The 27,574-nt window shown below is 49.4% G+C and overlaps 1 protein-coding gene across 2 annotated transcripts; it reads left to right on the top strand.

The window, feature by feature from the left end:
* The first annotated feature begins 15,633 nt into the window (after positions 1–15,633).
* Positions 15,634–25,806, top strand: ZBP1 (Z-DNA binding protein 1). Of its 2 annotated transcripts, none has more exons than XM_055543188.1 (8): positions 15,634–15,862; positions 18,447–18,656; positions 19,415–19,480; positions 19,879–20,052; positions 21,224–21,385; positions 22,439–22,642; positions 23,662–23,874; positions 25,156–25,806. In XM_055543188.1, the coding sequence occupies exons 1-8, from the start codon at positions 15,829–15,831 to the stop codon at positions 25,305–25,307; spliced, it is 1,215 nt and encodes a 404-aa protein (XP_055399163.1). In that variant the 5' UTR covers positions 15,634–15,828; the 3' UTR covers positions 25,308–25,806. The 2 variants fall into 2 exon arrangements, with proteins under 2 accessions (XP_055399163.1, XP_055399164.1); XM_055543189.1 differs by having other exon boundaries at positions 21,227–21,385.
* The last annotated feature ends 1,768 nt before the right edge of the window (positions 25,807–27,574 follow it).

A 27,574-nucleotide genomic window follows, 5' to 3' on the forward strand; every position in this document is an offset into this window, starting at 1 on the left:
AGATCAGCAGGATGTTGTCCCTTATCATCTGTAACAGGCGAAGTTATAGTTCTTTTAAATTGTGTATATTTTACATTTTTAATCAAAGTAAAACAACAAGTCCAAAGCAATGGCCCATGCTCCATCATTCCCAAACTCACAGCCCAGTTCTTGGGGGTGACGACAGTCCTTAGACCTCTTCCTTCTGAGAATGACCACTTCGTCATCAAAACAATAATCTTCTGCCTCTAAGTCTGTGGTTTTCCAAAGTCTAGACATTACCTACTGGCTTCTTGCTTTGACAAACGAGGATCTAACACATGGATACATCTCCCTACTTCCCAATAAAAATGTTCTTATTTTGGGTTCCTTTTATGATTGTCTTTGTGACTTCAACTACTGTTATCTACACTATTTTGTGCTCCCTCCAAGGGGACAGGATCTCTGGACTCCCCACCTGGCAAGTTGAGACTGTGCTGCTGCCAGCCTGGTCTTTAGCTCCCCCCCTCCTCCCAATCTTCTTTCGTCTCCTTTCTACCTACCTTCTCTCCATTTTTACTTCCAACTTATCCAGACAAGTGACATTCCTATTCTGCCCTGTATCATAATTCAGTCCTCTGTGCTTTATCTGTGAGTTGATCCTAAAACTGAAACTCAGCAAATGCTCTTTACATTGTTGTGGCTATGTGTATATTGCTCATTGTATTGCAAAGTCTCATTCAGTAAAAAGAACTGTTTTGTTATTTTTTATTACAAAGAGCTATGGACTAAATTTTGTCCCCCACCTCCAAATTCAAATATTGAGCCCCTAACCCACATAAAGAAGGCAGAGTGCTGAAGAATGATGCTTTCGAACTGTGGTGCTAGAGAAGACTCTTGAGAGTCTCTTGGACAGCCAGGAGATCAAACCAGTCAAACCTAAAGGAAATTAACCCTGAAAACTTGGAAGGACTGATGCTGAAGCTGAAGCTCCAATACTTTGGCCACCTTATGTGAAGAGCCGACTCATTGGAAAAGACCCTGGTGTTGGGAAAGCCTGAGGCAGGAGGAGAAGGGGATGACAGAGGATGAGAAGGTTGGATGGAGTCACCAACTCAATGGACATGAACTTGAACAAACTCCAGGAGACGGTGAGGGACAGGGAAGCCTGATGTGCTGCAGTCCATGGGGTCACAAAGAACAGGACACGACTGAGCGACTGAACAACAACCCCTGAGATGAGGCCTTTGAAATGCAATTAGGTTTAGGTGAGATAGTGATCGTGGAGCCCCCAGGATGAGATTAGTGTCCTTACAAGAAGAGACACCAGAGAACTCCCCCAAACTCCCGCCTCGTGTTCTCTCTACCTCTTTCTCTCTCACTCAATCTTCTGAGGACACAGGTGGAAAGCAGCCATGTGTCAGCCAAGAAGAGAGAGTTTTTGCCAGAACACAACCAGGTCGGCACACTGATCTCAGACTTCCAGCCTCCAGCACTGTGAGAAAACAAATTTCAGTTCTTTAAGCACCTCCTCCCCACCATTCTTTTGCATATTTTGTTATGGCAGCCCCAGAGGACAAGACATATAAGCCATCCACATGTATTGTAGAAAAATATTAGAAAATATGGAATACAAATCACCTATGTTTTGCTAAAAGATAATCCATACTCTCTCTAGGCACTTTTCTGTGTTATATGTAATCACATGTATTTAAAAATGGAATCATACTCTAGTTTTATAAACATCTTTCTTTAATATAATATGAACACTTTTCTCCATAAATCAGTTCTATATATCACATTTTTTCATATGTCCAGAACATTCTATTGTACAGATTTCCAAATTAACTGGTCCCCTTTGGTTGGACATCTAGGTTTATAATTCCTTCACCTTTATATATATATATATATATATATATATATATATATATATATATATATATATCTGCAAGAAGATCAAACCAGTCAACCCTAAAGGAAATCAACCCTGAGTATTCATTACGAGGACTGAAGCTGAAGCTCCAATACTTCGGCCACCTGGTGTAGAGAGCCGACTCATTGGAAAAGACCGTGATGCTGGGAAAGATGAGGGCAGGAAGAGAAAGGGGCAACAGAGGATGAGATGGTTGGATGGCATCACTAACTCAGTGGACATGAGTTTGAGCAAGCTCTGGGGGATAGTGAAGGACAGGGAAGCCTTGGGTGCTGCAGTCCATGGGATTGCAAAGAGTCAGACACGACTGAGCCACTGAACAACAATACCTTTATAAACTAAATTGTGATGAATAGTTCATGCATACAATAGGGAATATTATCTCATCAAGATGAAAGAAGCACCTAATATTAATGTTGTTACAGAACAGAGTGTTCCAAACTGAGGGTGAAAAAGCTGAGGCCACATACCAAGCATGTGGCAAAAGCGTTCTTGTCCTCTCTCTCATCCTTCAAAAATGCTTTCCATCCCTAGATGCCCACCAAGCAGCCTTGAATCGGGTCCTCCAGTATTTTAGTTTTCTGTCTAATAATAATGTATGCTCTCATTAATTCTTTATATAATAAGTGACCCAGGGACTTCCCTCGTGGGTCAGTGGTTAAAACTCTGACCTTCCACACAGGGTAGATAGATTCAATCCCTGGTCTGTGAACTGAGATCCTGCATGCCATGCAGGTGGCCAAAAACAAGTGACTCAAACCAACTGCCACTGTGTTCAGCAGAAGACGGAATTGTTGACTCTTGTAACTGGCTGGGAGCAGGGCTTAGACCAGGTCCAGATGTACATACCATGATGTTAGGAAGGTGTCTATCTCCATCAAACTGGTGATCATCTCTCCCGATTTCTCTTTCTGGCAGATTATCCTCTCACTGCCTTTTCTCCAGATTCATTTCCTGACAGCTCTAAGTCAAGTGAGAAGAAATTTGTTCCCAATCTTCCATTGTAAGTCCCGGAATAGAATCCTATTGGCTGGCTCAGGCCAGGCACCCATCTCTTAGCCCATCACTCCAGTCACAAGAGGAGAGTGCTCTGATTGGCCTGGTTTGAGTTGTATGCCCTGCTCTGGCCCTGGAGCTGAGGTCATCTTACTCCCATCTATTGTGGATGAGATGGGAGTGAGGGAATTCACCAAAGGAAAACTGGAGTGATTGTGTCAGAAGAAGGGGGCTGGGTGCTGGGCAGTCGAAACCAGTAGGTGCCGTTACACTGGACAAGTAAATGCATGAATAATGAAAAAAGAAAGCTTTTTATGAACACGGCAACATTCTTGCCTTGTGTGGTCCATGCTGTCTCCTTTGCAACAAGCTGGGGAAGGCAGCAGTGCCTGAACCAGCCCTGCCATTTTGACTGCTTGAAGTTGGTTTAGAGTTGATATTTGTTGAAATTATTTCAGCATGTGTGTCTGGCTTCCTGTCTCAGTCTCAGGCATAGACGGAACGTTCAGAGTGAGGAAGAGTGTGTGAGCCAACGGGAGAGACAGAACACACAAGAAGTCTGTGCCAAACCAGCATCGCATTTTCTTTAACACTTTGTTCAGTTGTCCCGAAGTAAAAGAACTTTTTCTAAAAATAAAACAAACTATTATAAAAGCTATACAATCAAATGATTTAGAACAGATTATGGGTTTAAATGTGCAAATAAAATTTTAAAATAAATATCCATCCGTGTGTGTGTGTGTGAATGGTGTGTGTGTGTGTTCATGCCCATGTGTGTGATTCGCCCCTCTCCCTCGCCACATCCCTCCACCACCTCTCTCCCTCCCCTTCGTGCCCCCTCCTTGCCATGACTGATAACCCTGAAAGCAGAAGGCTGAAACTATGATGTTCAGCTTATTAAAAGGCTTTTATTGAGCTCAAAATAATTAAATTTGTCTTTAAAAGCATCTAACTTGATCGAGTGAGCAAATGCAAAAATGAATTTTTAAAATTCATGGAGTTAGACTCCTGCCTGCTCTTTTCAGGCGTGAGCAAAGGCAGGGGAAGCTGCAAAGGATGGAGTCAGGGTCTGGCTCTATAATCATCTGATCTGCCCTTTGTCCCTTTCCAGCTAGTTAACCCCTTGGGGCCTCAGTCCCAGGAAAAGTGACTTGTCCAGAGAACCGTAGCAAATGCCACTGGTTTCCCCATCGTATGGAAAACTGCTTCACCAGTTCCATGTCTGTCCACGTGAGTCCAGCTTCCAGCCAGCACTCCTCGGCCCTGGTACCTGAGGCTTTCTGTGGTCCAGAAGCTTCTCTGCCCACCATGCTGCAAGCCAGATAGCCTGAGGGACTGACACGGTTGTGAGCAGCCTCCTCCAGGGATGGGAGTGGAGGGTAAACACGTCAGCTTCCCTGCCCTCTGTGGGGGACCCCAAGAAGATGCTCCCCATGTGCCCAGCATTCCTAATGCCCCCAAGTGTACCCAGGTGGCTTGCTTGTTGGCAACTGGTCCATTGTTCCCCTGCCCCACGTTCTCACTACCCTCCCAGGGTTTCTTGGCATCACCTCCCAAACAATTACTTGCATTCAACTCTGTGCCTCAGGGTGTGCTTCTGGGGCTCCCAGGCTCAGACAACAAATTATAAAGTGCTGGCAAAAGACAACAAACTATAATGTGAGGTCAGAGCACCTTGGCGAGACGGGTCCCCTGTGAAAAAGGCATGGACGGACCTGTGTGTGTGTGTGTGTGTGTCTGTGTTCAGGGCTGTGTGTGTCTGCTCAGGTGTGGACATACAGTCACCAAGTTTTGTTTTCAACCAGATATATCCAAAATACCATTTCAACATGGAAAGAATGTAAAAATTGTTAATGAGAACACCAGTCTTAAATATCGGACTCTTTCCTACTAACGTGTCAGGGTTCTGCCCCTCTAAGGACTTAGGACAGTGCTCTGCTCATATGGACACTATACAGTGGAAGTGAGAAATAGATTTAAGGGACTAGATCTGATAGACAGAGTGCCTGATGAACCATGGACGGAGGTTCATGACATTGTACAGGAGACATGGATCAAGACCATCCCCATGGAAAAGAAATGCAAAAAACAAAATGGCTGTCTGAGGAGGCCTTACAAATAGCTGTGAAAAGAAGAGAAGCGAAAAGCAAAGGAGAAAAGGAAAGATATACCCATCTGAATGCAGAGTTCCAAAGAATAGCAAGGAGAGAGAAGAAAACTTTCTTCAGCGATCAATGCAAAGAAATAGAGGAAAGCAACAGAATGGGAAAGACTAGAGATCTCTTCAAGAAAATTAGAGATACCAAGGGAACATTTCATGCAACGATGGGCTCGATAAAGGACAGAAACGGTATGGACCTAACAGAAGCAGAAGATATTAAGAAGAGGTGGAAAGAATACACAGAAGAACTATACAAAAAAGATCCTCACGACCAAGATAATCACGATGGTGTGATCACTGACCTAGAGCCAGACATCCTGGAATGTGAAGTCAAGTGGGCCTTAGAAAGCATCACTATGAACAAAGCTAGTGGAGGTGATGGAATTCCAGTCAAGCTATTTCAAATCCTGAAAGATGATGCTGTGAAAGTGCTGCACTCAATATGCCAGCAAATTTGGAAAACTCAGCAGTGGCCACAGGACTGGAAAAGGTCAGTTTTCATTCCAATCCCAAAGAAAGACAATGCCAAAGAATGCTCAAACTACCGCACAATTGCACTCATCTCACACGCTAGTAAAGTAATGCTCAAAATTCTCCAAGCCAGGCTTCAGCAATACATGAATTGTGAAATTCCAGGTATTCAAGCTGGTTTTAGAAAAGGCAGAGGAACCAGAGATCAAATTGCCAACATCCACTGGATCATCGAAAAAGCAAGAGAGTTCCAGAAAAACATCTATTTCTGCTTTGTTGACTACGCCAAAGCCTTTGACTGTGTGGATCACAATAAGCTGTGGAAAATTCTGAAAGAGATGGGAATACCAGACCACCTGATCTGCCTCTTGAGAAACCTGTATGCAGGTCAGGAAGCAACAGTTAGAACTGGACATGGAACAACAGACTGGTTCCAAATAAGAAAAAGAGTATGTCAAGGCTGTATATTGTCACCCTGCTTATTTAACTTCTATGCAGAGTACATCATGAGAAATGCTGTGCTGGAAGAAGCACAGGCTGGAATCAAGATTGCCAGGAGAAATATCAATAACCTCAGATATGCAGATGACACCACCCTTATGGCAGAAAGTGAAGAGGAACTAAAAAGCCTCTTGATGAAAGTGAAAGAGGAGAGTGAAAATGTTGGCTTAAAGTTCAACATTCAGAAAACGAAGATCATGGCATCTGGTCCCATCACTTCATGGAAAATAGATGGGGAAACAGTGGAAACAGTCTCAGACTTATTTTTCTGGGCTCCAAAATCACTGCAGATGGTGACTGCAGCCATGAAATTAAAAGATGCTTACTCCTCGGAAGGAAAGTTATGACCAACCTAGATAGCATATTGAAAAGCAGAGACATTACTTTGCCAACAAAGGTCCGTCTAGTCAAGGCTATGGTTTTTCCAGTAGTCATGTATGGATGTTAGAGTTGGACTGTGAAGAAAGCTGAGCGCCGAAGAATTGATGCTTTTGAACTGTGATGTTGGAGAAGACTCTTGAGAGTCCCTTGGACTGCAAGGAGATCCAAACAGTTCATCCTAAAGGAGATCAGTCCTGGGTGTTCATTGGAAGGACTGATGCTAAAGCTGAAACTCCAATACTTTGGCCACCTCATGTGAAGAGTTGACTCATTGGAAAAGACCCTGATGCTGGGGAGGATAGGGGCAGGAGGAGAAGGGGAAGACAGAGGATGAGATGGCTGGATGGCATCACCAAGTCAATGAACATGAGTCTGAGTGAACTCTGGGAGTTGGTGATGGACAGGGAGGCCTGGCGTGCTGTGATTCATGGGGTCACAAAGAGTCAGACACGACTAACTGAACTGAACTGAACTGAACTGAAGTGGGAACTGAAATGTTTGGGTCCCCTCAATAAATTCATTTGTTGGAGCCCTACCCCACAATGTGATGGTGTTAGCAGGTGGAGACTTTTAGAGGTAATTAGGATTAAATGAGGTCATGAGGGGGTAGCCCCCACGATAGGATTAATGTCTTTAAAAAAAAAAAAAAAGCTATTCATTTCATTTATTTTTTTGACCTCTCTGTGTGGCATGCAGGATGTTACCTCCTCACAAGGGATCAAATCCATGCCCCACCCCTTACAGTGGAAGGCAGCATCTTAACTACTGGACCACCAGGGAAATCCTGAGACTAGGGCCTTTATAATAGAATCACAAGAGAGCTTGCTCCACCTCCCCCCCACCTGCTGAAGGCACATTGAGAAGATAGCATTTAAGAACCAGGCTTCCCTGGTGGCTCAGATGGTAAAGAATCTGCCTGAAATTCAGGAGACCCAGGTTCAATCCCTGGTTCGGGAAGATCCCCTGGAGGAGGAAATGACAATCCACTCCAGTATTCTTGTCTGGAGAATCCCATGGACAGAGGAGCCTGGTGGGCTACAGTCCATGGGCTTGCAAAGAGTCAGACATGACTGAGTGATTAACACTTCACTGTTTCATGGGATGCTGGGGAAGACTAAAGGTAGGAGGAGAAGGAGGCGACAGAGGATGAGATGATCGGATGGCATCACCGATTCAATGGCCATGAGTTTAAGCAAACTCAGGGAGACAGTGAAGGACAGGGAAGCCTGGCATGCTGCAGACCATGGGGTCACAGAGTTGGACGCGACTTAGTGCCTGAACAAACACAACAATAAGATAGCTAGAAGAATTGAAAAAAATAATGTAAAACACTGGAATAAGGTCCATAATAAGCACTAAATAAATCAGTTGCTATCCAGTTGCTAAGTCTTTTAAGAAACATCTTTGGGTCACATTGTAGGGTGTGGTTTAGTCACTAAGTCGTGTTGACTCATGACCCTATTGACTATAATCTGTTAAGAATTCTTTGTCTATGGGATTTTCCAGGCAAGAATACTGGAGTAGCTTGCCATTTCCTCCTAAAGGGGATCTTCCCAACCCATGGATGGAACGTGCCGCTCCTGAATTGGCAGGTGGATTCTTTACCGCAGGGCAGATTCTTGAGCCACCTGGAAATTTCAACTAAGCCGCCTTTAAAGCAACACATTTTTAATTACTCATTCTTTCAAAAAACAATATTCTACCTGCATATTTTCCGCATATTCCTCCCATTTTTTTTAAATGAAAAGAAGTCACGAATTAACATGTAAAAGATTCTGTTGCCCCATCTTCCATCACATGCTTGACAACACCCCAGAGCACAACTCTCCTGGAGCCATGATCCCCCAAAGACCAGGAACCCTGGCCCTCATGGTCTGTCTCTCTGTATTTCTTCATTTTATTTTATTTTTTAAAGGTGAAGGCCTTTTTAAAAAATATATTTATTTATTTGGCTCTGCCAGGTCTTACTTATGGCATGTGGGACCTTATTTGCCCCAACAGGGACTGAACCCAGGTCCACCTACATTGGGAGCATGGAATCTCAGCCACTGGACCACCAGGGAAGTCCCTGCATTTCCCCATTTTATCTTCTAGGTATAGAAGTCTTAGTACCTCAGACCTATAGATGCTTCAAGAGCCCATGAAAATGCTTGAGCTCCAAAATATGGGGGAAAACCTTGCAAAATCAGACTCAGTAAATGTTTAATTAAACATCTAGAAGACATGGCATTATGTCAGGTTCATTAATTGCTCCATTTAATCACCATAAAAATTTCAGGATACTTCATTATGTCTGAAACGAATTTATAGGTGAGATCTCTTCATTGTGCAAGAATGCCCAAGAATACTGACCCCTTGGTGGAGGAGTTGTGGCCAATTATAATTAAATGAATTTCTTGTAGGCAAAGCATTTTAGAAGCAGAATTATAAAAAAAATCTTTTAATTATAAACAAGTTAGATGATTATATACGAGTTAGTTGTGAATTCATTTCAATCTATTTTGGGGGGATGTGGGGAAGGACTTTCTAAAAAGAGTCAGGGCAGGGGGAAGAAGGGGAGAACAGCCTGATGCTGGCTAAGCCCCCTCCCCTGGACTCATACAGCCTCCTCAAGGTGGCAGCCCCCTCCCCTGCTGACTCCCTGTCAACACTCTCCAGCACCCAGGCGACCTCTCCAAATCCCCAGCTCACCTTGGATGAACACCTTCCAGTGGGGCTTCTTCTGCCCTCAGGGAAAATCATAAGTTGCAAATCACAGCCTTCAATGCCCTGATCCCTGCCCACCCCATGACTTGTGTTCTCCTGCTCAAGAGTCCGAAACGCAGTACTTGGATTCAATCTCAAAAATGACAGAATGATCTCTGTTTGTTTCCAAGGCAAACCATTCAATATCACAGTAATCCAAGTCTATGCCCTGGGCAATAATGCTGAAGAAGCTGAAGTTGAAGGCTTCTATGAAGGCCTACAAGACTTTCTAGAACTAACGCCCAAAAAAGATGTTCTTTTCATTATAGGGGACTGGAATGCAAAAGAGGGAAGTCAAGTGGGCCTTAGGAAACATCACTATGAACAAAGCTAGTAGAGGTGATGGAATTCCAGTCAAGCTATTTCAAATCCTGAAAGATGATGCTGTGAAAGTGCTGCACTCAATATGCCAGCAAATTTGGAAAACTCAGCAGTGGCCACAGGACTGGAAAAGGTCAGTTTTCATTCCAATCCCAAAGAAAGGCAATGCAAAGAAGGCTCAAACTACCACACAATTACACTCACCTAACACGCTAGTAAAGTAATGCTCAAAATTCTCCAAGTCAGGCTTCAACAGTATGCGAACCATGAACTTCCAGATGTTCAAGCTGGTTTTAGAAAAGGCAGAGGAACCAGAAATCAAATTGCCAACAGCTGTTGGATCATTGAAAAAGCTAGAGAGTTCCAGAAAAACATCTATTTCTGCTTTATTGACTATGCCAAAGCCTTTGACTGTGTGGATCACAATCAACTGTGGAAAATTCTGGAAGAGATGGGAATACAAGACCGCCTGACCTGCCTCTTGAGAAATCTGTATGCAGGTCAAGAAGCAACAGTTAGAACTGGACATGGAACAACAGACTGGTTTCAAATCGGGAAAGGAGTACGTCAAGGCTATATATTGTCACCCTGCTTATTTAACTTATATGCAGAGTACATCATGCGAAATGCTGGGCTGGAAGAAACACAAGCTGGAATCAAGATTGCCAGGAGAAATATCAAGTGAAGAAGAACTAAAGAGCCTCTTGATGAAAGTTAAAGAGGAAAGTGAAAAAGTTGGCTTAAAACTCAACATTCAGAAAACTGAGATCATGGCATCCAGTCCCATCACTTCAAGGCAAATAGCGAAACAGTGGAAACAGTGACAGATTTTATTTTGGGGGTCTCCAAAATCACTGCAGATGGTGACTGCAGCCATGAAATTAAAAGACGCTTGCTCCTTGGAAGAAAGTTATGACCAACCTAGACAACTTCTTAAAAAGCAGAGACATTACTTTGCCAACAAAGGTCTGTCTAGTCGCAGCTATGGTTTTTCCAGTAGTCATGAATGGATATGAGAGTTGGCCTATAAAGAAAGCTGAGTGCTGAAGAATTGATGCTTTTGAACTGTGGTGTTAGTTAGAAGAGCTCTTGAGAGTTCCCTGGACAGCAAGGAGATCCAACCAGTCCATCCTAAAGGATGGATATTCATTGGAAGGACTGATGCTGTAGCTGAAACTCCAATACTTTGGCCACCTGATGAGAAAAACTGACTCATTTGAAAAGACCCTGATGCTGGGAAAGATTAAAGGCTGGAGGAGAAGGGGACGACAGAGGATGAGATGGTTGGATGGCATCGCCGACTCAATGGACATAAGTTTGAGTAAATTCTAGGACAGGAGTGGACAGGGAGGCCTGGCATGCTGCAGTCCACAGGGTCGCAAAGAGTCGGACACAACTGAGCGACTGAACTGAACTGAACTGAGCTGCTCAACTCCTCTTACCAGGCAACACTTCCAGGAGTGGTGGGGGACTCAGGAATTGGCCTTAGTCACCCATCAATACCTCAATTGAGCAGATTGGCTTTTTCTGCAGTTTAAATGAGAAGTGGAACCAGGAACTAGCAAGGGGAGGGCTCGCTTTCACACCCCACTCCCTCCCGGCTCTAGCGCCCAGCACATAGCCTGGGATAAAGGAGGCACACGGAATCACCTGATGCAAAACCAGATGAGTGAATGGACCTGCTTTGTCATTCAGAGAGGGACAGATGGGGGTCACAGTATGAAGACACAACAGTGCCTGCTCACGGAGCACACACTTTGCTCCCAGTGCTCTGCTGGGACCTTCCGGGGGATGATCTCAGGGAAGCTTGCAAAGAAAGACCCCCGGCAGGGCTGCTACGATCCCCTTTCTCCAAGGGAGAAATCGAAGCTCAGAAAAAGTAGTGAGGGGTTCAGGGCATAGAGCCACAAGATCAGAACCCCAGAACAGAATCCCAAGTCTGTCCAACTCCAGGAGACAGTGATGGCCCAAGGAGCCTCCCTGACCTGTTCCTTGAAGGGCAGTGAATGTAGCCTGGGGAAGACAGCTTTAGGGGCAGAACCTTCGGAAGCTGCACAGAGAACCCGCTGCCTCCCGTAGCCCCTGGTCTGGTCTTTGTTCCTCGCCCTCTACCATAGCTCTTGAGATCTTGTGTAATCTCTGTCTCCCTCTGGCCACCTCTGGTCCTCTGACCTTTGCCCCTGGACAAAGGCAGTAATTATTGTCCCCACTTGGTGCCTTCAGACCTTTCCACTCCCTCCCCCTGAGGTGATTTCACAGAGAAACCATGATCATAAGATTCAGGCTGCCTGGTAGAAAGGAGACTGCGTTTTGCCAACAGAATGTGCAGCAAAAATATCTCTCTTTTAAAAGGGAGAAAGAGAGAGAAATTTAAAGACTCAAGATCAGTAACATGTAATTATCATCTGGTTGGGGCGGAGAATTCTAATAGTTTCCAGAAAAACACAAGCAATGAAAAAGGAGTGAGCTTTTCAAGGCAAAAATGTACCTGGGCTCCAGCAGGCAGTGGCGCCATTTTGAAACTCCTGTGGCCTTTGAGGTCCTTCCCAGGGAGAGCAGGGAGCTCCTAGCATCCTCTCCCCTTTTGTCTTCCACCCTGGACGGGAGTCTCTGACAGTGTAGGAACTACCTGTGAGCCAGCCTTAGACCTGCTCAATACAGAAGCTCCGCTGAACAGATATGCTTCAAAGCATAGAGGAGGTTTCCCTGCTCCTTTCTTGGGGTGAAAACAGCTTCAAAATGGCAGGGACAGCTAAGTATCTTCCAATATCTTATCCCCTATTTGGAAGTTAATCAATCCCCCAGTGTTAGCTAGGTAGCATGGTAGCCCAGAATAAAGACCTTCTTTCCCAGCCTCCCTCCTGGGCTCTGAGACTGAGGGATGTCAGGGGAATGTCTGTGCAATTTGTGAGTGTTCTTAAAGGAGAGATACTTATTCTTCTTCCCTTGCTTCCTTCCTCCTGTGAGGAATGGAGTTGTGATGGCTGGAGCTTGAGCAGCCATCTTAGAACATAAAGCCCACAAATGGCAGAGCAACAAAATAGAAGGGGCCTGGGTCTCAACACTGTGGTGCTGGGCTACCTACCAGACTGTTATAGGAGAAAGAAAGAAGTTTCTGTATAGTGTAAGTCACTGATATTTCAGTGAAAGACCATCCTTATAGTCAAAATTACCTTGAAACTCTCTTAAGTAGAGAAGAGGAAATGCAAGCTAATTAAAACTTTAACAGTAAGAACCCCATTCAATGTGGTAAGATGTTCACAGTAGGTTCATGGTTTCCATTCCAGGTGTACCATGGAACGCTAAGGAAGGAGGACCCATCTACATTAAATTGTTTTTTTTTTCTTTCTCTTTCTCACTTGCTTTTTTTTTTTTTTTTTGCCTAGTGTCTAAACTTGGGCTCTCCTGGCATCTCAGCTCATAAAGAATCTGCCTACAGTGCAGGAGACCCTGGTTCAATTCCTGGGTCGGAAAGATCCCCTGGAGAAGGGATAGGCCACCCACTCCAGTATTCTTGGGCTTCCCTGGTGGCTCAGACAGTAAAGAATCCACCTGCAATTCAGGATACCTGGGTTTGATCCCTGGGTTGGGAAGATCCCCTGAAGGAGGGCATGGCAACTCACTCCAGGATTCTTGCCTGGAGAATTCCACGGACAGAGGAGCCTGGCAGCCTACAGTCCATTGGGTCGCAAAGAGTCAAACACGACTGAACAACTAAGCACAGCACAGTGTCTAAAGTTATGTTATGGAGATCTATCAATCACATGGCACTTTCTAAATGATGCAAATTTTATAAACACCTACTAAGTGACAGATAAACATGCTTTTTCTTATCTGTTATTTCTGCTTTATAATTAAACCAAGGCTCAGAGAGGAAGCAACACACTGTTAGGGAGAAGAAGGGTTGCAGCTCAGAGGTGGGTGATGGGGACACAGGGTCACCCAAACACGTGCATACAGACACAGACCAGAAGCAGCTGACCCCCAGATCAGACTCTAGTGTGACCTGCAAACCCACCAGGTACCCAGGCCTAGGTCCAAGTCGGAGTGTCCACACTAAGGTCCACATGGCTGAGAAGCCAGAATATGGTCAGACTGAGTTGGGGTTATCCTAGGATGGGGGCAGGTGAGAGCCACCCCCGCTAAATGAGAGGAACTGGGCAAAGGGAGCCGGGACTCAGTGAGCGGGCGCCACCTAGTGGCCAGTCCCGGCGTGGCGCCTCCCAGCCGCCCACAGTGACTCAGCCTGAGCCTGAGTTCAGAAGACACCTGACAATCTCTCCCAAAACACCCAATTAATCCTCATTTAAAATGAACGTTGTTAACGCACATAGAGGCACACGTTTCTTCTGTTTTACATTCAGTTCCGTTCAGTTCAGTTCAGTCGTTCAGTCGTGTCCGACTCTCTGCGACCCCATGAATTGCAGCACACCAGGCCTCCCTGTCCATCACCAACTCCCAGAGTTCACTCAGACTCACGTCCATTGAGTTGGTGATGCCATCCAGCCATCTCATCCTCTGTCGTCCCCTTCTCCTCCTGACATTAAAAAGGAGCAAAAACATCATTGCAGCTTCCTATTTTTATTGAGTTGTCCAACACTTCACCTCTGGTTCAAGTGAAGTCCTCTGGGACTTCCAGCCCTGCCTCCCAAGATGGGGACTTAATTGATCTGAGAGTGGACAGGGCATCGGGATTTTTCTTGCTTGCTCTGCAAATGTTGCAGGGATAAACCACTTCTGGCTCCACGTTGGAACTGTTTCCACTTTGCTCTCTGTTGCTTTTGTTGTTATACTCACGCATAATGGCCTGCCTCAGAATCCTGTCCCCTCTGCCTGACTATTAAACTAGAGTGCCTTTGTTCAGAACCCTGTCCACCTGTAGATGGCAGGAAGGAAGAAATGAACACATCCCCTTCCTGAGGCTTGCCATTCTAGGAGATGTTTGCAAGATTAATGGCCTTTTTACTTTGTTTCCTCATCTCCCTCCACCTCTGATCTGTGAAAGAACCTAGCATCCAGACCCCATAAGATGGTTAAGACAATTGTATGCCATCTTTTAGGTCAGCTGGCTCTCCAAATAAAGTTGTACTTCTTGCCTCCACACCTTGTCTCTGATTCATTGGCCTGCTGTGCAGTTAGCCAGGAGAACCTGGACTCGGGAACACAAAGACAACTTTGAGATAAGCCTTCGGGGCCCTTTCCATGGCTGTACTTGTTCCCAAGTGCCTCCCTTTGCAGAAATGCTGGGGATGGTGTCCTCCTGGGAGCCTGGGACTGGCACCCACTCCTTGGCCTCAACTGAGACCCTGAGCCCTTGACCCTCTGGTCTGCCTCGCACAAAGCCCTTCACCTCTGTTGGCCTCAGTTTCCCCTTCCATCACCTGGACTGAGCAGTGTCCCTGAACTGTTTGGGGAGGTCAGTGGCCCCTGTAAGAAGTTTCAGAAGCGATGGGTCTTTTTTCCAGAACCAGGTCAGTGGGTGCCCAGCTGTGTCCATGGCTGTAGAGGTGCCTGAATTAACCCTTTTAGTCCTCGCCACCACATCTTGAGGTCACTCCTTTTATTGGCCCATTTCATAGATGAGAAAACTAAGACATAAATAGGTAGAATAACCTGCCCAAGGTCCCACAGCCAGTAAATGGTGGGGCTGAGTTAGAACCTGAGCATCTCTGTGACCTTGGACAAGTGGCCTCATTGACCCAAGCCTCAGTTTCCTGAGAAAAGAGACCCTAACTAGACCCTAACCTGTAGATGAGTCAGGGGCACATGAGCTTGGAAAGTACATAGTAGGTACTCATTAAAGAGAGTCCTCCTTTTTTTTTAACTAGAGGATAATTGCTTTTCAAAGTTGTGGTCTCTGCTGTACATCAACACTGTCGTCGGTTTGATATGCACACACTTATGTGGTTTTGATGATCACAGGTGCTCAGCCACCCACCCACCCAGGTATCTTGGCCTGTGGCTGGGGGAGTCAAGGTGGACAGCGGTGGGAAACCCCCCAGCCCCAGAAGCAGCTCTGGTCTCCTCCATCTCAGCAGCTCCCTACCAATATCTAGTAGAAAGCATAACTGTGTCTTGCTCAATTCAGCTTTCGATTTTGTTTCTCTGAAAAACCACACACAGAAGTTTCATTTTCATTTTCTCCAGAGACTGATCAGGTTGGCTGCCTAGGGCCCCATTTCCGGGTGTGAACAGCTGACAGCTGACAGCCGTCCGGATGAAGCTGGAGTGTCTTCACAGCTGCCAGAAGCACCAGCCTGGCCCACAAGAGTACACCCAGCCTTGACCGGACCCACCTTCTGCAGGCCCCAGGGTCAGAGCCTGCTGCTGACTCCAAATCTCCCAGGCAGCTGCTGCCAGAATGGCCGAGGTCCCTGCTGGCCCAGGAGACACAGGTACTTTTTTCCCTCTAAGGACCCATGGGAGTGCCCGGGTGGGACTTAAATTTTCTTCTGGTTCCTTTTCTTGGTTCAGATGACAACCACGATAGGCTAATATCTAAAGGCACAACCGTAAGAAAGAGAGGGAGAGAGCATTGCATTGGGTTCAGAGCCTTGCTCTACACCAGGCATCTTGCAACACGCTCCGTGTGCGTTTTGCAGGAACCCTCAGGGGAAGCCCGCTGAGGTTCCCACCTCACTCCTGAGATCACAGGCGGCACAGGTGAAATAACTCAGGGGACCACGGTTGAGCTTGGGGCCTGAACACCCGTCTTCACTTTCATTTTGAAGAAGGAGAGAAGTTGCTTTGCTAAGACTGGCAAGTGCTTATATGTGGCTTTCCTCCTGCTACTGTTCTTTTATTGAACAGCACACACAAAACTTAACTGGCACTGAACAGAGCTGTTTTCTAGGGTCCCCACTGAAAGCATGTGGGCTGGGGGCTGAGGCGCTTTTCGTCTGTCTTTGTTCTGTGATCAATAACTATCTGAACCTCACCACGCTCTGAAGTAGTCATGAATCTCACCATTTCAAAGAAGGGGAAATGGAGACCCAGAGAGGTCACACAGCTGGTAGGTGGCAGAGTTTTGGCTCAAACCCAGGAAAATATGTTGTGTCAGGGAGGGGGGTTAACTGGGAGTGGCCCAGGATCCCAGGCTGGTTGGTTCCCAGGTTCCTGTTATATTTTCCCAAGGAGACAGACATGTCAGGGGCACTGGGTAACTGAATTTAACTTGTTCCCCAGCAGGTTTTCCTTTTAACTGATCCCTCATCCCATTTTGCAATTTCTGGTTCAGCAGCCAGAAGACTCAGTGGGGGAGGCAAGCCCAGCCTTCACTGCATGGACCCCATTTTCTCTTTGGGGTCAGGGGACTGCAGGAGGAGGAAGAGAGAGAGGCGCACCCAGGAGCAGGTTTTTCAGGAATCAAAACTCTTTTCAAGGCTAGGCAAAGCATCAGTGGGTTGGACGGGTATGACAGTCTCGGGGGTAGTGTTTAGTGAGTGAAGTTCAGGCTGGGTGACCCCAGGGGTTGTAATGCCCATCACCTGCCCCCAGAAAGATGCAAACATTCCATCCACAAGAGCAAGCCACACTGCCCAGTGCAGAGCTGGTAAACAGGTCATCCCCTAGTGCTGCCCACTCAGAATCCAGCAAGAACCCAGAGGTCAAAGGGTTGGGCTGCTGCCCTGGAAGGGTAACTTGGCCTTCCCAAGAAAGGCCCTGCTTTGCATTCCCACGGTGTTCTCAGGGGCAGACACTTTCTCTCCCAGCTCCATGCACTGCTGACTCAGCGTCCACCAGTTCTCTCAGTCCCCGCAGGGCAGCTGGCTTGGGTTTATGGGAGCCTGCCTGGGAGGATTGGGGCCATTTGGAAAGTTCCTCTTTGAGCCTCGAGGCATCCTGCTTAGGACCATTAACTCTGGCAGAGGGGAGGCAGAAACAGAGGCCTTAGAGGAGCGCCCATCCCCTGCCCAGGCCATCTGAGCACACACCTACCCAGTAGTGGACACTCACTCTTTCATCCAGTCCCTCCTCCGCTCAAATGCTGCTAATAGTTCCTGAGACCCTACTGCATGCCTGGCCCATGGCTAGACACAGAACCACTACAGTGAACCTGGCAATCACAGCAGCAGATCCCTGGGGACACTCTGCAGGGGACCCGCACAGGACCAGCGTCCCACCTGCTCAGGGCACTCAGGACAGCCTTCCAGCATTGCAGTCTGAGTAAGAACTCACAGTGGACAGGTGGAGAGGGGGGGAAGAGCACGCCTGGCAAAGGGAACAGCATGTGCAAAGGCCCAGGGGTGAGTATGGCTGAAAGGAATTCAAACAGGTTGGCACTTGAAGGGCAGTTGAGGGTGGGTAAAGATGAGGCTGGCAGAACCCGTTCTGCCAGCCAAGAGGAGGGTGGACTGGAGGGAACCTGGAGTGGGTGGAACTGCTGTCATCGAGGGGATGCTGACAAGGAGTGGGGAGTGGAGGCGGAGAAAAGGAGAAGAAGGGGTTGAGAGAGTCTGGAGCGGTACCACCAGGACTCCATGGTTGGGCAGCACGGTGAAAGCTCTGTTTCTGAACGCCTGCTGGGTTTCTAATGGGGATGAACAGTGACATCGCCCCTGTGGATGGTGAGCCCAAGGAGCAGATTCCACAGGGCGGGGTGGATGGGGGATGGAGAGCACCAGGGACAGGCCTCACTCCCCCCGCTCCTCTGCTCCGCCCTTACCCTCCTGCATCCGGCGGCCTCCACTCTCCTCTGCTCTGAGGACACCTGAGAGCTGACTGTTCCCAAACGTCCTCCAGTGCTCACACAGGCGGGGGACACTCGGAAGGCCTGGCAGCTCCTCTGGCCACCAGACTGTCCGGCCCAGGTCATTTCTGAGCAGCCCACGCACCCCTCCCTGAACAGAGACACTGATGGATGTCTACTTTGACCTCTGTTCCTCCGTCTGCCCTGGATCCCTCTGTGAGGGCTCCTGACGGCCCAGACTGGGTCGTGGGGACCTCAGTTCTGTCTCTGCCCCTATCTTGCTCTCCCAGACCTTGAGCAGAAGATTCTGGAGGTATTGAGGGATGCTGGCTCCCCTGTGAAGACTGCCCAACTGTTAAAGAAATTGCAAGTGCCCAAGAAGAAGCTCAACCAGCTCCTCCACAAGATGAAGCAGGAGTCAAAAGGAGTCATGCTCGCAGGCCCTGCGACGTGGTGCTTGGGCTACGGCGGGACCAAAGAAGTGGTTCCCACAGAGCGGGGTAACCTGTCACCGGCGGCGGGGGAGGTGGGGGTGCGGGACCCAGCATGAGCGGTCCTGGTAGCGGCCAAGCCCAGATTTGGACCTGGGTTCAAGTACGGGCTCTGCCCTTGAGGGTGCATGCCATGTTCTCACTGCATCCTGATTTCTTTCTCTGGCCAATGGAGTCGAGAGGATTTGATGCAAAGGGCTAAGCCCATGCCAGCACATAGTAGGTGCTCAGCCAAACTTTAATAATGATGTTTATGACACTACCAACGACACGATAATAACTGAAGTCTTAGCATCGCATGAGATCCACTTCTCTGGTTCTGCGGCCCATGGACCTAAACAGCTGACATGTGTCAAGTACTTACAAAAAGCTGTTGCAGGACCAGGGTTGGGGGAGGTGGGGCTCAAAGTGAAAGTGTTAGTCGCTCAGTCATGTCCAACTCTTTGCGACACCATGGACTGTAGCCCATCAGGCTCCTCTGTCCATGGAATTCTCCAGGCAAGAATACTGGAGTGGGTAGCTGTTCCCTTCTCGAGGGGATCTTCCCAACCTAGGGATTGAAACCAGGTCTCCCATATTTACAGTCTGAGCCACCAGGGAAGCCCAGAAGGGCATGGGGCAGGATTTGAAGCTAAGTTCCTTTAACTCTAGAATCTGAGTTTGGAGATCCGTGTGCTGGGTCCTCTACAGAGCAGCCCACCTTTGTCTGGCAGAATCCACGTCCCCTCTCCCGTTCCTTCACCCCTTGACCGTCTTTCTTTCTCCAGCGGAGAGGCCCCAGCAAGACGCAGTTGCAATTCCAAAGAAGCCGGGCCCCCAGCTCAGTAAACAGGGTAAGCATCCTGGTTTCATTCAGCGCCAGTTCCCTCTGCCCCCAGACTCTCACGGTCATTCAGGAAGCTACACGTGTCCAGCGACAACCACCCCACCCACTGAAAGGTCCCCCCACTGCACACAGTGTTCAGAGGCAAGGCTCTGTCTCTTGGGGAGAGGCTAAGTGACTGAGAAATCATTTGTCTGATAAATGGTTAGCATTTGCTGTGCACTTAGCATGGGCAGGCACTGTTCAGAACCCCTGAAGAGAATTCCCAACCCCCAGAACGACCTCTGTGGTGCAGTAATATTATTGTGTCCATTTCACAGATGAGGAAAATGGACAGAGGGGCTGGTAAGCAGGGGAGTAGATCCAGCCTCCAGGGTCCTCTTTAACCACTGGCCTCCCACCTCCCAGAGGAAGAGATCTACCAGTTTCTGGAAGCCCATGGGCCCCATAAAGCCCTGATGATCTCCAAGGCCCTGGGGATGAAGACAGCAAAGGAAGTCAACCCAGACTTGTATGCAATGAGGGACAAGCACCTCCTGGACTTTGACCAGAAATCAAACTCTTGGACAATTTATCGATCAGGTAGGCCCTTACTCTGGACAGGGTAGAGGGCAGAGCTGTGAAGAGAAATTGTAACACACAAGCCCTGGTCCTTGCCGGGCTCCTGCTAAGTACTCTGGCTGCCCCACCTTGTCAGAAGCTGGAGTCTTGCTGACCTGTCCCTGGCAGGGGATTCCAGGAGGGAGGGGAATGCTGGTGGGAGTAACCAAGGAGGGCTTCCTGGAGGTGGGGTCCACCCCTGACTGTATCAACCCTGGGACACAGGTCTCAGTTTGAGTTTGCTAACAGTTTTCTGTAAGCATTTTGCCCAACTTGGAGTTTTAAAGTTGTTGAAGGAGTCGGCTAGGCTGGGCTTACATACCCACAGGTGGAGTCCCAGAACTGACTTAGGCATTACAAACAGCAGGCCCAAGGCCTAGAGACTCCAGTACTTTTAGGGGGTCACCAAATGGTCCAATTTCTCTTTAAATTGGAAGAAAAAAATGGATATCATAGTAAGAATGAATAGCTAATAATTCCAGCTGATTTATATTTGCCTTTATCCCAACACAGTCATTAAATGCAATTTTAAATACTTTTTATGGAGTTGAGGGCTCACAAAGACACAAGAGCCAAGGGCCCACGAAGGTGGGAATGTGGCCCTTTGTGTGGAGCCCATGTGGAGCTAACACCCCTGCTTATGGCACCCAAGGAGGGCCTCAGCATCTTAAAGGCTAGATGTTAAACAGTGGTGACTTCTCCAAATTCTTAAAAATGCCTTGTGAACCAAACAGAGCTTTTCCCATGGTTAGAAGCAGCCCGTGGACAGCTCCCTAAAGGGAGAGAGGAAAGGTCCCGAGAGGAAAGGTCCCTATAGGAAAGCGGAGGTTAGAGCCGTGGTTTCCTCGCAGTGGGAGGGGGCAGAGAGTGCAAGCAGGCACCAGCTGCCCTCCCGTGGTGGCAGAGGACACATGGGTAGGGTGGCCTGTGGGACAAAGTACAAGTTTACCTGCAGCGTTTGGTAAACACTCTGGCTCCTGGGACCCACCTGGGCCCACTGACTCAGAACCCCAGGGTGGGCCCCCAGGAATTCGTGTTTTAACCAGCCCCCCCCACCCCGCCCACCCAGGAGATTCTGGTGCTGTGGACTAGTATTTGGAACTTCCGACCCCTTGAGAGGCACAAAAGGATTGAGTGGAATATTATTTTGCAGAAGGTTCTAGAAATCAGTCCACCCCAGTTATTTACCAGCAAAATCCAATCAACATGATCTGTCAGAAGGGACCAAACAGCCACATTTCCATCCAGAACTGTGAAGATATCCAGATTGGACACGGGAATCTCCTAGTGAGACAAATGGGCTCTGCAGAAAACGGTGAGTCCTCTGAGATGCCTGGGAGAGGGGTCCTGTCCATCTGGGTGGGGTGAGGAGCAGGGGGTGCATGTCTCCAGGGAGAAAGGGCAGCTATCAGATTTCCAAGGTCCTTTCTGGCTTCCCCAAGAATCAGGCTGTCTCTCCTTGTGCCTGGATCAAACCCTTCCTGCATTCCCTTTACTCTGCCATCTTTTGCCACATTTTCCACAAGAAACAACTTCATTCCTTCTCTCTCACTAAGATGGCACAAGGCATCATTGTAACATTGTGTTTGTTCCAAGACACTGTTTCTTCCCTCATGTTAGCATTTCACAAACTGGGATCCCTCTTACTGGGTACATCCTGGCTTTGATGAAATAACAGTAAGCAAGTGAGTACCTACTCCGTACCAGGCACTGTGGGGAGAGGGGACAGGGCCACCTCTCAGTCCAGCTATGGGACATGAGTGAAAGCATTGACCCCAAATTTGGGACACCCCTTTGACCTCGAGAAAGCCCTTCCCCGCTCTGGGCCACAGTTTCCTTAACTGTGAAATGAGGAACTTTGTTCTAGACTCTAAATCAGCCTTTCCCCACCTTCAGTCCTCTGAGCTCCACCTTCCGTAATTTTGGCTGAGTCCTTGGCTGACTGTTAATTCGGTGTTGCTAAATGGTTTACCTTTTATTCTACTCAAATTCATTTTAAAGTAAACTTTTACAGCATTTCCTTGAAAACCACAAAGGTCACCCCAAGGAGACTTTTCCCCAATAGACCCAGAGGGGTGAGAATGGCTAGGAACAGAGGGCAAGCTCAGTATTTGGGTTTTCAATGCCCCATTGACACCCCAGGCATCCCAGTTATAAAACCCTGGAAACCCACGCTAACTGTTCTGCTGATCCACCTGCTCTTCAATTCAGAGCCTAAAGTAGTCACTCCCAGTCTGCTGGTGTCCAGAAAGAATTCAGAGTCCTGTCTCCTCTGTCTGGATTTATCTGTGTGCATGGTGGGGAGGGGGTGGGAAGAGCAGTACCAGAGGGTGGGGGTTAAGGGTCATGTTTCCATGTCCTCTACCAGGCTCCACGGCTCCCTGCTACCTCCCTCCAATGGCTTCTGCTGATCCCTCAACTCTGGATTCCCTGGCTGGATCCTGGGGGCCCCAGGACATCCGGATGGAGAAGTCTGTGCTCAGGCGAGTTCAGATGGGCCATGGCAATGAGATGAGACTTCACAGCAACCCAGCCAAGGGCTCTGCCCGCGGTGCCTGTGACAGCCCCCCAGGTAATGGGACAGTGGGCTGCCATCCTGCCCTCACCACACCCCATCTGGCCTCCTCGATACATGGGACTTGAGCCAGTCCTTGTGGGGAGAGGCTTGATGGGAAATTCTTTCCATCCCACCAGGAGGCTGTCCACAGAGTAGAGCAAGGGGGTCTGGCAGAGTTAACACTAGGGTTCCCATTCCTGCTACCCACCTAGGAAACCTCAATGGCTTCATCTCTGCAATGGGCAGGGATCATTTCCTGGGCCAGATGAAGTGGAGACAAAGGAGATGGCTGGGTTGGAAAGGCATCTAAGGAGCCACCTAGGTGCTGTTGACCAGAGGGCTGAGGCGAAGTCCTCGCTGACACTGGGCATCCAGAGACAGGCTGGGGGAGATGCAGCAGAGAGGCCTGGGAGAGGAGGAGCCCCAGGGATGCCAGGGCACAAGTTTCCAGAAGAGAAGAGGCTGTGAGATCAAGGGAGGGTCACGGGGTCTGGCAACAAGGGGTCTGCAGTGACCTGAGGGGCCAGAAGGAGCGAGGGCAGTGGAAGGAGGTGAGACAGAGCGTGGCCAGCTCTCTTCTGAAGTTTGGCAGGGGAGGCAGGAGCAAGATGGCAGGGGCTGGGGACTGGGCTGGGGGTCACGTGAAGATTCTAACTGAAGATGGTGATGGTGTTCCAGAGTTGCCAGAAGGCAGGCAGCAGAGAGACAGGGACAAGGGTCCGCGGGGGCAGTAGTTGAGTGCCCAGGGAGGCACAGAGGACCAGGTCAGTGGGGATGGGCAGCAGGAGGAGGGGAACTCAAGCTGGCAGACCCAGGGGCCAAGAGAACTGGCAGCCCAGGCACATGAAAGGAACATACAGAGGCACCACGTGAGGCCACATGTCTGCCCATGACAGAGCATGGCACAGACCACTGCAGGGAGGCTCCAGGAGGATGGTCAGCTGTGCAGCACCTGGGAGCCAGGTCGGAGGTCAGGCCTGCTGTCCAGCTGCTCACAACCCCTCCCCGAATCCCTTTCTATGACCGACCTGCAGCCTCTGTCTTGGGCACCAGCCCAGAAGCTTCCATCGAAATTCAAATCCCTGAACCAGGACCTCAGTCTGAAGGGGTCACCTCCCAGAGAGTCCACATTCGCTCCTGCTTCCTCGAGGACACCACCGTCGGCAACAGCAACAGGATGATGGTCCACCCAGGGGCAGCTGATGTCAAGGGAGTCAAAAGGCCTGGGGAAACAGGAGGGGACGCAGGTGAGCCTGGGGCAGGGCGGGACCCGCATGCTCTTTCTCTTACTCACTCAACAGTCATGAATCTCCTGTTTCCTGGAGTCTGGGAGGCAGGAGAATCATGACAGAAGTGGAGTCCACCTAACCCATCACTCAGCTGGGAGCCTTTGCTTCCCCATCTATAAGTTGAGGGTTAGAGGAGCCCATGGCCCCTGGGCTGTGGGGAGGACTGGATGCACTCCACTCACTGCTGCGGCACCTGGACCAGACCAGTGACATGTTTGTGCAGCCCGGTGCGGCAAGAAAAAGCAAGGCTCCTTGTTCAAAACTTAGGAAGAATTTCAAGACAAAGACACGAGAGTGGTAAGCCGAACACAGGCCCATCTGAAGGCCTGTGTGGCCACCCAAGCCACATGCCATGAGGCTGGGCTGCCTTGGAACCTTCTGGAACACGATCCCTCCTCTATTCGTAGTCACCCAGCTCACTAATTCTTCCCCACAAATAACACTGTAGCCACCTTACGCTTCTCCCACATCTTCATTTATTAGGAAGAAGTCATTCATTCATTCATTCATTCACCCACTTTGGCCCCACTCCTGCACGCAAACCCTCCCCATCCCTGGAGATACAGCTAAGAGCACAAAGAGACAAATACACCCCACTCATGAGATAAGAGTCCAGTAGCGAGTAGAGACTAGCCTTTTGAGACCAGCACCAAAAAGAACTATAAAACGGGAGGCAGAGTGTGACCTAGTAGACGTGCCTTAGCCAGGCCCACAGAGAAGCTCAGGATGAGGTGGCATCTGTGCCCAGGCCTGCAGGAAGGGAGGAACCAGACAAGCATAGATGTGGGAAGAGCACTGCAGGCAGAGGGAACAGCAAGTGCAAAGGCCCTGAGATGGGAACAAGGTCCAGAACCACACACATGAGCCCAGAGAGCAGAGGGCTGTGATCCAATAGGCAAGGCTGGGTCTCTCCCTGCTGGGAAGCCCAAGAGAAAGGTCTGGGTCTTATCTGAAGTAAGCTGGGGTGGCCTGGGGGGTTGGAGCAGGGGGCAACATGATGTGGGGCACAATTTAAAAGTCTGACCAAAGATAATCTGAAATCAAAGGGGGCAGAAGAAGTGGGAGCAGTGGTCTGGAGGAGAAAGAATGGGGCTTCGGACATGGGGACATGAGGTCATCCACCCGTGAAGCCCGCACCCCAGGCAGCGGCTTCAGCAACCATGAACCAAGTCACCTCGGTTGTTCAGTTGTTCGTGGGGAGGCGGCTGACGTGTTCCTGGTGTCCCCTCTCTTCCCCAGAGCCTCCCCACCGAGATGCACCATCCAGAAGCGAGGTCCCTCCTGTTGGCAGTCAGGCCGACCCCGTCAGCGCTGAGACGCTCATCTCAGAAAAGCTGACAGCGATGACCCTTGAGAGGCGTGGCTCCGAAAGGACAGAAGACACCTGCTGAGTGAAGGACCCGAAGAGCCGGTGTCCCGGGGCGGGGGCGGGGGTGGAACTCAGAGCAAACAGCCTGGAGGCAGACGCACACAGAAAGAGCCTGGGGGCGGGTGAGCTCTCTGCTGCCATAAATGTCATTTTTTACCTTCTCGCCTCCGGACACACGACCACTGTGGGTCAGCATTTGGGCTGGACCCGGCGTGGTGCGAGGGCTGTGTCGAGGCAGTCTGAGTGTGGCTTGGAATAGAGTTTCCAGACCCAGAGTACTGCAGAAAGGAGTGAGTTTATTAAGAACAAAGACCAGAAATAACGTGGGCACTGCGATCACAGTGGGCCGTCAAGTCCCGACAGGCCTGGGCAGTTGCTGTCCGGGTGCTGCCCGCTCCCTGAGCTGTGGCCAGGTTTGTCCTGCCCTGTCTGGGGCTGCTCGCTCGATGGCTGCTCTGCTTCCTGTCACCAGACTCAGTTCCTCCGGCCACCCCTGCCCCTAACATCCATCCCCGCTGTGTGACCCCTCAACCTGATGGGCAGAGACTGCTCTGGTTGGGGCCATGGGGTGGGGGGAGGGGGCGCAGAGGGCAAGACTGGCACCCACAGCATGTGGACAGGAAGAGAAGCTAGGGGGCAGACACTGGGGTCTGGAAACTAGACTTGGCCTGGACGGTGCTGGCTCCGCACCCCGTGGGGCCTCCTCTGGCTGCTGAGATGTCTGCGAGCCATGCTGGAGGGGGCATCTGGGTGGGCCCAAGCTGGATCTCCAGCCGAGGAGGTCAGGGACAGGGCCTATCATGCCTGAGGACCTGGGGTGGGGGTGGGCTGGGCAGGGACAGGGCCCGATCATGCCTGAGGACCTGGGGTGGGGGTGGGCTGGGCAGGGACAGGGCCCGATCATGCCTGAGGACCTGGGGTGGGGGTGGGCTGGGCAGGGACAGGGCCCGATCATGCCTGAGGACCTGGGGTGGGGGTGGGCTGGGCAGGGACAGGGCCCGATCATGCCTGAGGACCTGGGGTGGGGGTGGGCTGGGCAGGGACAGGGCCCGATCATGCCTGAGGACCTGGGGTGGGGGTGGGCTGGGCTGGGCTGGGCTGGAGGCGCCCCGTGACACACTGTGCTTTTCCCGTGTGCTCTATGTGTATCTGGGCTGTGCCCGGGGTTTCACAAATAAAGTCGTGTGGCAGCAGTGGGGAAAAAAAAAAAGGACTTGCCTGGATGGTGCTGGCTTCCCACCCTGTGGGGTCTCCTTTGGCTCCTGAGAAGGGTAGTCATTCCCTTTTCCAGGGGATCTTGCCAATCCAGGGATCGAATCCAGCTCTCCCACATTGCAGGCAGATTCTTTACCAGCTGAGCCACAAAGGAAGAATATTGCAGTGGGTAGCGTATCCTTTCTCCAGCGGATCTTTCAGAACCCAGGAATTGAACTGGGGTCTCCTGCATTCTGCTGCTGCTGCTGCTAAGTCGCTTCAGTCATGTCCAATTCTGTGCGACTCCAGAGATGGCAGCCCACCAGGCTCCGCCGTCTCTGGGATTTTCCAGGCAAGAACACTGGAGTGGGTTGCCATTTCCTTCTCCAGTGCATGAACGTGAAAAGTGAAAGTGAAGTCACTCGGTCGTGTCCGACTCCTAGCGACCCCATGAACTGCAGCCTACCAGGCTCCTCCTGTAGGAGGGATTTGCCATGGGACTTGCCAGGCAAGACTACTGGAGTGGGTTGCCATTGCATTCTCCATTGAGAACAAAGAGCAGAGATAAAGTGACCGCTGCAAGTGCAGTGGACCAACAACTCCCGACAGGCCAGGGAGAGATGACAGGTTTTGCGGGTTAATAACCGATTTTTAAGAAGCAAGGTCCAATGCTGTAAAGAGCAATATTGCATAGGAACCTGGGATGTCAGGTCCATGAATCAAGGCAAATTGGAAGTGGTCAAACAAGAGATGGCAAGAGTGAACGTTGACATTCTAGTAATCAGCGAACTAAAATGGACTGGAATGGGTGAATTTAACTCAGATGACCATTATATCTACTACTGCGGGCAGGAATCCCTCAGAAGAAATGGAGTGGCCATCATGGTCAACAAAAGAGTGCGAAATGCAGTACTCGGATGCAATCTCAAAAACAAAAGAATGATCTCTGTTCGTTTCCAGGGTAAACCATTCAATATCACAGTAATCCAAGTCTATGCCCCGACCAGTAACACTGAAGAAGCTGAAGTTGAATGCTTCTATGAAGACCTACAAGACCTTTTAGAACTAACACCCAAAAAAGATGACCTTTTCATT

The sequence above is a fragment of the Bubalus kerabau genome, chromosome 13, assembly GCF_029407905.1.
Source record: "Bubalus kerabau isolate K-KA32 ecotype Philippines breed swamp buffalo chromosome 13, PCC_UOA_SB_1v2, whole genome shotgun sequence".
Taxonomy (NCBI): Eukaryota; Metazoa; Chordata; class Mammalia; order Artiodactyla; family Bovidae; genus Bubalus; species Bubalus kerabau.

Coding starts and splice junctions, on each gene's coding strand:
- ZBP1 (XM_055543188.1), top strand. CDS start 15,829: ATGGCCGAGGTCCCTGCTGGCCCAGGAGACACAG. Junction 21,386..22,438: donor AATGGGCTCTGCAGAAAACG/GTGAGTCCTCTG, acceptor GTCCTCTACCAG/GCTCCACGGCTCCCTGCTAC. Junction 23,875..25,155: donor GGAAACAGGAGGGGACGCAG/GTGAGCCTGGGG, acceptor TCTCTTCCCCAG/AGCCTCCCCACCGAGATGCA.